At 34.1% G+C, this 12,482-nt stretch overlaps 1 protein-coding gene across 1 annotated transcript; it reads left to right on the top strand.

Moving 5' to 3' along the window:
- The first annotated feature begins 1,279 nt into the window (after nucleotides 1–1,279).
- Nucleotides 1,280–2,098, top strand: LOC139888472 (uncharacterized). Its single transcript, XM_071871479.1, has one exon. The coding sequence runs from the start codon at nucleotides 1,280–1,282 to the stop codon at nucleotides 2,096–2,098; it is 819 nt and encodes a 272-aa protein (XP_071727580.1).
- The last annotated feature ends 10,384 nt before the right edge of the window (nucleotides 2,099–12,482 follow it).

Consider the following 12,482-nt stretch of genomic DNA (forward strand, 5'->3'; position numbering starts at 1 on the left):
GGAGGTAATGGTGAAGATCAACTCTACCATCATGTATGTTAATGTCAAAGAATAAACTACAGACGTAGTGGAGCTAAACATGGGGTCCGAAGATAATGAGAGCAATTGGAATTCAGATGAAGACCTTGAAACAGAGATAAATTCAGATGAAGAATCGTTGCTGGATGTTGAAACTCCGGCTAAGTTTCAAAAGGTGGTACGAAATATCACGGTGTCTTGAAATAAGCAATGAATTCAAAAGCCATAATAATGAGCACCCAGTTCCCAACAATTCTCCTAACGGTAGTATCTGGGATAACTTTTTTCAGGAAAGAAACGGCGCACATGGTACTGGTGGACCCTATCCTAACAGTGAAACAAACGAAAGGAATGATGGGGTAAATGTTGGGCCAGAAGGGAACAACATGAGCAAAAGCCCAATAGCGGGCATAGGTGGGCCTATATATTATCAAAACACAAGAAAGGAAAACCATGACAACAATCAGGTAAATGAAACAACTCCTACTCCTGGTAGTCCAATGGGTAATGGTCAACAAACAAGTCCGTTAAGAAGGTTTAAATTAATTGACTCCATATCCCCTCAAGCCCAATCGACCTCAGTCCATAATCCTTTAAACCCTCCTGAAACCCCATTCCCAATCCCAATTGCCAACCCACAACCTGTAACCAACCCAAATAATGAAAATCACATAAAAGAACCGTTTTACCAACTTAATTGCACTCCTAGTTCGATTGAAAAACAGACAGAAACTAAAAAAGCTTCTAGCTCTTCCGACAAACCTTTCCCCAATTCTTCATCCCTCAAACAAAGAATCCCTAATTCACTTCCAAAATCTGGTTCCACCTCCCATAATCCATCGATTCCTTCACCCTGTAATCAACACTTAAACCAACCTACCACTACCAACCCTAATTCAGACAACAATCATCATCACCTTCACCATGAATTACCACAAAAACCCCCTGCGAAAGACCGTAGGGAAAAACACCAAAAGGATAACACATGGAGCTCGATTGTGAGTTGGAAGGCGTCTTCTCGAATTCTACAAACAAAATCTAAAGCTAGAGGAAACTTGGGATTTTCGCAGAAGGTTAAGGCTAGCAAACCCAATTCAATATCCAAATTCAAATCTTTTGTATGAGGTAAATGGTCTAAAAATTCCTCGATTAACTCTGATGGTAGTGTTGGGTTAGAAGAGTTTGGTGCAAGGCTTGGGGTGTGCTGGGAATCAACATCCCAGTAAAAACCATAAAGTAAGTCGTACCTGCTAGTTAAATTATGAAGATACTATCGCTAAATATTCGTGGGTTTGGGTGTGATGACACTGTCGAGAGTAAAATCAGTAAATTTAGGAGAATACGATTATCTAAATTACCTGATGTAGTTTCCATCCAAGCATCCAAGTGCAATGAGGTATCTGATAGCTGGTTAGAATGCGTTTGGGGTGGTCCTGACTTCGAATTTGTACAAAAGCCTAAGATGGGAAAGTCTGAGGGGTTGTTACTCATCTGGGATCCGGGTGTTTTCAATGTAAATCAAGCTGTTGTTAAAGAGTTCTTCTTAGCTATTAAAGGGCATTGGATAGGAAAAGATATGGAAACAATAATAGTCAACGTTTACGGTCCTCATAATGATGAGAATAAGAAAAGGATGTGGGACTCTTTGGAGCAATTAAAGAGGTATGACAATGCGGCATGGGTAATTTGCGGAGATTTCAATGAGGTTTGGGACCAAACTAAAAGGCAAAACTGTGTTTTCATTAAAAGACGGGCATCTTTATTCAATGACTTCATAGAAAGAATGCAATTAATTGAGATACCTCTTCTAGGTAAAAAGTTTACGAGAATCAGTGATGATAGGTCAAAACTTAGTATACTTGATCGTTTCCTAGTCTCCGATGATTTCCTTCGAATGTGGGGAGATATTTCGACTTTGGCTTTAGACAGAAGTCTATCAGATCATTGCCCAATTATCCTTCGCGATAAGAATGACGACTTTGGTTCGAAACCTTTTAAGTTTTTTGACATGTGGTTGGAGTTTAAAGATGTGGAGCCAATTATTGTAGCTGCTTGGAACAAAAAAGGTAGATGGGCATAGATTAGACTATGTGTTTCGAGATAAACTGAAGAACATCAAAGATGCCCTTCGGAGATGGAGTAAGCTCAAATACGGGCCTCTAGATGAAGAAATTGAGGTGGCCAAAATAGAGGCATTAGATTGGGAAAGAAAGGCTGATGTGATGACCCGTCAAGTACCCTTAACGGCTCCGTCACTTGATCCCACAGCTTGATCGAAACTCTAAATAAATTTATTAAACAACATTGCATTCTTTATTCAAATAATTTCCTATAAAGGAAATTTACCAAAATAAGTAGTTTAAACAACCCAACTTATTAAAATATCCAAAGTTGACCAAAACATGTCAACCAAACACCCACAGTTTAACCAATCAAAAGAGAATGCAAAGTTTTAATGATTAAAATCTGTCGAAATGCTTGCAAACTCTCTAACACAGCGGAAGTCCAAATAATCAAGTACCTGTGAAAACATGCGAGTAAACTGTCAACAAAAATGTTGAGTGAATTATAGGTTTAAATAAACATATAAACTTTAGACAACAAGATTTCAAATGTTAGAAAACATAAAATATTATTCCATTAATCCATGAGTCACCTAGTAACCACTTAACCATTTCCATACCCTTACAAACACAATATACACTGAACAGGTGTATCTTCAAATAATAATGAAGTACTAATACATTCTGATTTAACAGTTTTTTATCTCTTTTACCCAAACTAACATGTGATAGCCCCGTCAAAACACTTAACGGCTCCGTCACTTGGTCCCACAGCTTGATCGAACTTAAATGAATTTAATAAACGACATTGCATTCTTTTATTTCAAAAGTTTTCCAAAAAGGAAAACATAACATAATATGTAGTTTAAATAACCCAACATATTAAATAACCAAAGTTGACATAAAACATTGTCAACAAACCCACAAGTTTAAATTATTCAAAAACAGAATGCAAGTTCAAAGTTTCATAATTGTTTAATAAAATCTGCCCAAATGCATGCAGACTCTTCTAACACAGCGGAAGCATCAACTAAAATCAAGTACCTGTGAAAACATGCGAGTAAACTGTCAACAAAAATATTGAGTGAATTATAGGTTTAAATAATTGAATAAACTTTAAACCACAAGATTTAAAATGTTAGAAAACATAAAATATTATTCCATTATCAATGAGCCACCTGGTACCCACTTAACCCTTTATTTACCCTTGCAAAACACAATAAATATTATACACCGAACAGGGTATCTACAACAAAATACGAAGTACTAAACATTTCAATTATAAATTGCTAGCGCTACTAGCTCGAAATGGGGTTGTCAAACTCGATAGATCTATCCGTAGGATTCGTGTTCACCAGTAGAAACCAGTGATTACAGTTACCAGACTAGGGAATATTTTTGTTCAACTCATTATGAATAATTTAAATTTAATTGCCACTTGTGTCTAAACGTAAAATAAAAATGCATGTAATCACATCCCAAAAATACTTTAAATAGTATAATAAACGGTACTATAACCCACCTTAACGTAAACGAAGTGATAACATAGAAACGTGAGCAGCAAAAGATAAAGTGATCAAGAATGATCACAAAGCCGACCTATAAATAAAGCAGGTCGATATAAGTAACTAACTTAGGTCAAGTCTTAGTATGATAGCTATAGTACTTATTGCAAATAGACATATAACAACACTCAGTATGTTTCGGTATGATCAGGACATCGTATAACACGTACTTTCTATTTTTTGATACTTTCTATTTTAGCAGGTTTCCATTTTTGGAAAGTTTCTATTTTTGGAAAGTTTCCATATTTAGAAAGTTGCTATTTTGGAAAGTTTTTAACTTAGGAAAGTTTCCTTAATTAGAAAGTCAACAAAAGTAGACTGAAAGTCAAAGTCAATCGAAAGTCAACTCAAAATTCAACATTGGTCAAACTTAGTCAACCTTGAATTTTAAAGTATAAGTTATAGTAATAATATAAGTTATAATGTTCTTTAAAGTCATATATGTATAATCATGTCATATCATAAGTTTAATTAAATTAAATTGAATTATTAAAGTTACATAAGTTAAATGATATAATTAATATAACATAAGTAATTAATTAATTAATTAAATATTAATCATAACATAAGTATTATTAATTAATAATAGATTTTTATAAGTATTATTAATTAATAATGAATTATTAATCATATCATAAGTATTTAATTATAATTATTAAACCATAAGTATTAAATAAATAAATAATAAATAAGCCTTATAATAATTTAATAATTAACTAATTAATCTTTATTATAAGTGTTATTATAATAATCTCATAACATAAGTTTAATACTTATCATAAATATTTTTCATTAATAATAAAAGCATTATTAATCATAAATTTAATTAAACGTTTAATTAAATCATAATGTAATTAATAAATGATATAATAAATATATATATATCATAAGTCTTAAAATAAAATAATTACTTTTATATTATAAGTAATTTAATAATAATGAAAATAATTATTTATATCATAAGTTAAATTTTATAACTATAAGTTTCATTAAAAAGTTCACCGGGTCATATCTTGAGCTTTGGGTGTCGGTTTTCGACGAATTTTATATATATCTTCGTCTAACCAAACCACCCTACACATTAGTGTGCTCAAGAACATCCCAAGGTCAATTCATAAGACATGAAAATCAGCCATGAACCAACCTAAACCATTAATCTGTTCCAAAATCTTGTTTTAGTCATTACGGGTGATCTGTGGCTCGAATTTCGATGACCCGAACATGAAGGTTCATCCAATCATCAATCCTAACAAAATGTACATGCTAGAGACTCCAATAAAGGTCACAAAGTCTGATCCCAACTGATCATATTCATTTTTATATTTTAATCTCATGAAAACACCAATTTAAGCATAACTTTTGATCCGGGACTCGAAATAACATGAATCCAAAGTCTAAAATTATTGTCTTGATGAGAGGAACTCATCTATACAATTTATTTCATCAAAAACAATAGCCAAATGTACTGATTTAATCAAAAAGTCCGCTGTCCCTATTTTATCAAACCGAAAACATATACAAACGAGCAATTCTACGCATACAATCATCAATACAACAATACACAAGTGCTATACTATCATAATAATATCAAAATCAATAAAATTGAATAAAAATCAAAAATTTAGGGTTAGGGTTTATACCCTAATCGAGAAATGAAAGGTATAGGCGTGTAGAGAATGATGCGGTGAATCCGATGATGCTAAAAGCCCCTTGAATTGAGTGCTTGATTGAAGAAGATGATGATGATGTTGATGATGGTTGGTGACGGCTCAAACAAGGGAGGAGAGGGAGAGGAGAAAACTTGAGAGAAAATTAGGTTTGATAAAATAAAATGTGAAATTGAAATGGAATGCAAAAATAAAAAAATAAGCCACTCCCCCCCCCCCCCTACAAGGGGTTCGGCCGATTTGGGTGAGGGGTGGGCCCCTTAGTGGGCCACTTTTGATATTTGGTAAATTGCTTTTAGCCCGAATGCCCGAACGTAGCCCGAAATGCAAAAACGCTACTACGCGATTAAATCTTTGGAGAGATAACATATACGCGACAAATAAAATATATAAACACTATATATATATATATATATATATATATATATATATATATATATATATATATATATATATATATATATATATATATATATATATATATATATATATATATATAAACATATGACATAAAAATATCATATATAATAAAATTGGGATTCAAAAATCTCAAAAGTCTGACCGTTGGTTTGAAAACTGAAAAGATTCGCAGAATAGAAATCCACGACATGTAGAAACGTACAATTTTAAATATGAATACAAATATTCACATAACACATAATAATTTAATATATTATTACTAAAATAATAATATAGGTCATAGAAATGACGTGACACGAATAAAAATTAACGGGCGTTAAATAATAAACGGTAAGAGATAACGGAAAAAGTAGGGTCGTGTACCTTCCCGTTACGAAAATTTCATCCCGAAATTTAAGCAGGTGCAGGGGTTGACTCGTCATTTGGGAACAAATGCGGGTACTTCTGCCTCATCTGATCTTCACGTTCCCAAGTGAACTCGGGTCCGAGTCTGGCATTCCATCTAACTCGGACGATAGGAATTTTACTTTGCTTGAGGGTCTTAACCTCTTGATCCATAATCTTGACAGGTCCTCAATAAAGTATAGTTATTTATCAACATGAAGTTCATCAAGAGGAATGGTCTCATCGGCCTCGTTCAAACACTTCTTCAAATTCGACACATGAAAAACATCATGAACGGCGCTAAGTTCTTGTGGCAATTTCAAACGATAAGCCACGGGTCCAACCCTCTCTGTAATCTCAAACGGACCAACAAATGGAGGATTTAACTTTCCGCTTTTACCAAATCGTATCACACCCTTCCAAGGTGATACCTTCAACATAACACGGTTACCGACCTGAAATTCTAAATCCTTTTTTCTAACATTGGCGTAACTTATTTGCCGACTTCTGGCAGTTCTCAATCTTTCTTTAATCTGTACGATCTTCTCAGTAGTCTCATGAATAATCTCTGGGCCTGTGAGTTGAGCATCCCCAACCTCATTCCAACAGATAGGAGACCTACACTTTCTACCATACAGAGCCTCAAACGGTGCGGCTTTAATACTTGCATGATAACTGTTATTATAAGAAAATTCAACCAGTGGCAAGTACCTATCCCAACCCTTGCCAAAATCAATCACGCACGTTCTCAACATGTCTTCCAACATTTGAATAGTCCTTTCACTCTGACCATCCGACTGTGGATGATAAGTGGTGCTCATATCCAACTTTTTTCCCAAAGCTTCCTGTAAGGATTGCCAAAACCTCGATTTGAATCGACTGTCTCGGTCTGAAATAACAGACAAAGGAACACCATGCCTCGAAATAATCTCCTTCAAATATAAACGAGTAAGTTTTTCCATCGAATCTATTTCCTTAATCGGCAAAAAGTGAGCTGACTTTGTGAATCGATCTACAATCACCCAAATGGTATCGTAACCACAAACAACTCTCGGTAACTTCGTGATAAAGTCCATCGTAATACCTTCCCACTTCCACTCGGGAATCTCAGGTTGCACCAGAAGTCCGGACGGTTTCTGATGTTCGGCTTTAACCTTAGCACATGTCAAACACTTGGCCACATAAGTAGCCACATCAGCTTTCAAGTTAGGCCACCAGTATAGCTCCTTAAGATCATGATACATCTTTCCTGAACCAGGATGAATAGAGTACCTAGACTGAAATGTCCCGTTCTTATTGATTAAAAACGTTCCATATTAATTGATTTCGTTGCGAGGTTTTGACCTCTATATGAGACATTTTTCAAAGACTGCATTCATTTTTAAAACAAACCATAACCTTTATTTCATAGATAAAGTTTTTAAAAAGCTTTACGTAGATTATCAAATAATGATAATCTAAAATATCCTGTTTACACACGACCATTACATAATGGTTTACAATACAAATATGTTACAACAAAATAAGTTTCTTGAATGCAGTTTTTACACAATATCATACAAGCATGGACTCCAAATCTCGTCCTTATTTAAGTATGCGACAGCGGAAGCTCTTAATAATCACCTGAGAATAAACATGCTTAAAACGTCAACAAAAATGTTGGTGAGTTATAGGTTTAACCTATATATATCAAATCATAATAATAGACCACAAGATTTCATATTTCAATACACATCCCATACATAGAGATAAAAATCATTCATATGGTGAACACCTGGTAACCGACATTAACAAGATGCATATTTATAAGAATATCCCCATCATTCCGGGACACCCTTCGGATATGATATAAATTTCGAAGTACTAAAGCATCCGGTACTTTGGATGGGGTTTGTTAGGCCCAATAGATCTATCTTTAGGATTCGCGTCAATTAGGGTGTCTGTTCCCTAATTCTTAGATTACCAGACTTAATAAAAAAGGGCATATTCGATTTCGATAATTCAACCATAGAATGTAGTTTCACGTACTTGTGTCTATTTTGTAAATCATTTATAAAACCTGCATGTATTCTCATCCCAAAAATATTAGATTTTAAAAGTGGGACTATAACTCACTTTCACAGATTTTTACTTCATCGGGAAGTAAGACTTGGCCACTGGTTGATTCACGAACCTATAACAATATATACATATATATCAAAGTATGTTCAAAATATATTTACAACACTTTTAATATATTTTGATGTTTTAAGTTTATTAAGTCAGCTGTCCTCGTTAGTAACCTACAACTAGTTGTCCACAGTTAGATGTACAGAAATAAATCGATAAATATTATCTTGAATCAATCCACGACCCAGTGTATACGTATCTCAGTATTGATCACAACTCAAACTATATATATTTTGGAATCAACCTCAACCCTGTATAGCTAACTCCAACATTCACATATAGAGTGTCTATGGTTGTTCCGAAATATATATAGATGTGTCGACATGATAGGTCAAAACATTGTATACGTGTCTATGGTATCTCAAGATTACATAATATACAATACAAGTTGATTAAGTTATGGTTGGAATAGATTTGTTACCAATTTTCACGTAGCTAAAATGAGAAAAATTATCCAATCTTGTTTTACCCATAACTTCTTCATTTTAAATCCGTTTTGAGTGAATCAAATTGCTATGGTTTCATATTGAACTCTATTTTATGAATCTAAACAGAAAAGTATAGGTTTATAGTCGGAAAAATAAGTTACAAGTCGTTTTTGTAAAGGTAGTCATTTCAGTCGAAAGAACGACGTCTAGATGACCATTTTAGAAAACATACTTTCACTTTGAGTTTAATCATAATTTTTGGATATAGTTTCATGTTCATAATAAAAATCATTTTCTCAGAATAACAACTTTAAAATCAAAGTTTATCATAGTTTTTAATTAACTAACCCAAAACAGCCCGTGGTGTTACTACGACGGCGTAAATCCGGTTTTACGGTGTTTTTCGTGTTTCCAGGTTTTAAATCATTAAGTTAGCATATCATATAGATATAGAACATGTGTTTAGTTGATTTTAAAAGTCAAGTTAGAAGGATTAACTTTTGTTTGCGAACAAGTTTAGAATTAACTAAACTATGTTCTAGTGATTACAAGTTTAAACCTTCGAATAAGATAGCTTTATATGTATGAATCGAATGATGTTATGAACATCATTACTACCTTAATTTCCTTGGATAAACCTACTGGAAAAGAGAAAAATGGATCTAGCTTCAATGGATCCTTGGATGGCTCGAAGTTCTTGAAGCAGAATCATGACACGAAAACAAGTTCAAGTAAGATCATCACTTGAAATAAGATTGTTATAGTTATAGAAATTGAACCAAAGTTTGAATATGATTATTACCTTGTATTAGAATGATAACCTACTGTAAGAAACAAAGATTTCTTGAGGTTGGATGATCACCTTACAAGATTGGAAGTGAGCTAGCAAACTTGAAAGTATTCTTGATTTTATGAAACTAGAACTTTTGGAATTTATGAAGAACACTTAGAACTTGAAGATAGAACTTGAGAGAGATCAATTAGATGAAGAAAATTGAAGAATGAAAGTGTTTGTAGGTGTTTTTGGTCGTTGGTGTATGGATTAGATATAAAGGATATGTAATTTTGTTTTCATGTAAATAAGTCATGAATGATTACTCATATTTTTGTAATTTTATGAGATATTTCATGCTAGTTGCCAAATGATGGTTCCCACATGTGTTAGGTGACTCACATGGGCTGCTAAGAGCTGATCATTGGAGTGTATATACTAATAGTACATACATCTAAAAGCTGTGTATTGTACGAGTACGAATACGGGTGCATACGAGTAGAATTGTTGATGAAACTGAACGAGGATGTAATTGTAAGCATTTTTGTTAAGTAGAAGTATTTTGATAAGTGTATTGAAGTCTCTCAAAAGTGTATAAATACATATTAAAACACTACATGTATATACATTTTAACTGAGTCGTTAAGTCATCGTTAGTCGTTACATGTAAGTGTTGTTTTGAAACCTTTAGGTTAACGATCTTGTTAAATGTTGTTAACCCAATGTTTATAATATCAAATGACATTTTAAATTATTATATTATCATGATATTATCATGTATGAATATCTCTTAATATGATATATATACATTAAATGTCTTTACAACGATAATCGTTACATATATGTCTCGTTTAAAAATCATTAAGTTAGTAGTCTTGTTTTAACATATGTAGTTCATTGTTAATATACTTTATGATATGTTTTCTTATCATAGTATCATGTTAACTATATATATATCCATTTATATGTCATCATATAGTTTTTACAAGTTTTAACGTTCGTGAATCACCGATCAACTTGGGTGGTCAATTGTCTATATGAAACATATTTCAATTAATCAAGTCTTAACAAGTTTGATTGCTTAACATGTTGGAAACATTTAATCATGTAAATATCAATCTCAATTAATATATATAAACATGGAAAAGTTCGGGTCACTACAGTACCTACCCGTTAAATAAATTTCGTCCCGAAATTTTAAGCTGTTGAAGGTGTTGACGAATCTTCTGGAAATAGATGCGGGTATTTCTTCTTCATCTGATCTTCACGCTCCCAGGTGAACTCGGGTCCTCTACGAGCATTCCATCGAACCTTAACAATTGGTATCTTGTTTTGCTTAAGTCTTTTAACCTCACGATCCATTATTTCGACGGGTTCTTTGATGAATTGAAGTTTTTCGTTGATTTGGATTTCATCTAACGGAATAGTGAGATCTTCTTTAGCAAAACATTTCTTTAAATTCGAGACGTGGAAAGTGTTATGTACAGCCGCGAGTTGTTGAGGTAACTCTAGTCGGTAAGCTACTGGTCCGACACGATCAATAATCTTGAATGGTCCAATATACCTTGGATTTAATTTCCCTCGTTTACCAAATCGAACAACGCCTTTCCAAGGTGCAACTTTAAGCATGACCATCTCTCCAATTTCAAATTCTATATCTTTTCTTTTAATGTCGGCGTAGCTCTTTTGTCGACTTTGGGCGGTTTTCAACCGTTGTTGAATTTGGATGATCTTCTCGGTAGTTTCTTGTATAATCTCCGGACCCGTAATCTGTCTATCCCCCACTTCACTCCAACAAATCAGAGACCTGCACTTTCTACCATAAAGTGCTTCAAACGGCGCCATCTCAATGCTTGAATGGTAGCTGTTGTTGTAGGAAAATTCTGCTAACGGTAGATGTCGATCCCAACTGTTTCTGAAATCAATAACACATGCTCGTAGCATGTCTTCAAGCGTTTGTATCGTCCTTTCACTCTGCCCATCAGTTTGTGGATGATAGGCAGTACTCATGTCTAGACGAGTTCCTAATGCTTGCTGTAATGTCTGCCAGAATCTTGAAATAAATCTGCCATCCCTATCAGAGATAATAGAGATTGGTATTCCATGTCTGGAGATGACTTCCTTCAAATACAGTCGTGCTAACTTCTCCATCTTGTCATCTTCTCTTATTGGCAAGAAGTGTGCTGATTTGGTGAGACGATCAACTATTACCCAAATAGTATCAAAACCACTTGCAGTCCTTGGCAATTTAGTGATGAAATCCATGGTAATGTTTTCCCATTTCCATTCCGGGATTTCGGGTTGTTGAAGTAGACCTGATGGTTTCTGATGCTCAGCTTTGACCTTAGAACACGTCAAACATTCTCCTACGTATTTAGCAACATCGGCTTTCATACCCGGCCACCAAAAATGTTTCTTGAGATCCTTGTACATCTTCCCCGTTCCAGGATGTATTGAGTATCTGGTTTTATGAGCTTCTCTAAGTACCATTTCTCTCATATCTCCAAATTTTGGTACCCAAATCCTTTCAGCCCTATACCGGGTTCCGTCTTCCCGAATATTAAGATGCTTCTCCGATCCTTTGGGTATTTCATCCTTTAAATTTCCCTCTTTTAAAACTCCTTGTTGCGCCTCCTTTATTTGAGTAGTAATGTTATTATGAATCATTATATTCATAGATTTTACTCGAATGGGTTCTCTGTCCTTCCTGCTCAAGGCATCGGCTACCACATTTGCCTTCCCCGGGTGGTAACGAATCTCAAAGTCGTAATCATTCAATAATTCAATCCACCTACGCTGCCTCATATTCAGTTGTTTCTGATTAAATATGTGTTGAAGACTTTTGTGGTCGGTATATATAATACTTTTGACCCCATATAAGTAGTGCCTCCAAGTCTTTAATGCAAAAACAACCGCGCCTAATTCCAAATCATGCGTCGTATAATTTTGTTCGTGAATCTTCAATTGTCTAGACGCATAAGCAATCACCTTCGTTC

The sequence above is a fragment of the Rutidosis leptorrhynchoides genome, chromosome 2 (genome assembly GCF_046630445.1).
Source record: "Rutidosis leptorrhynchoides isolate AG116_Rl617_1_P2 chromosome 2, CSIRO_AGI_Rlap_v1, whole genome shotgun sequence".
Lineage (NCBI taxonomy): Eukaryota > Viridiplantae > Streptophyta > Magnoliopsida > Asterales > Asteraceae > Rutidosis > Rutidosis leptorrhynchoides.

Excerpts from the sequence above, each read along its gene's own strand:
- LOC139888472 (XM_071871479.1), top strand. The coding sequence starts at position 1,280 with ATGAAGATACTATCGCTAAATATTCGTGGGTTTGGGTGTGATGACACT.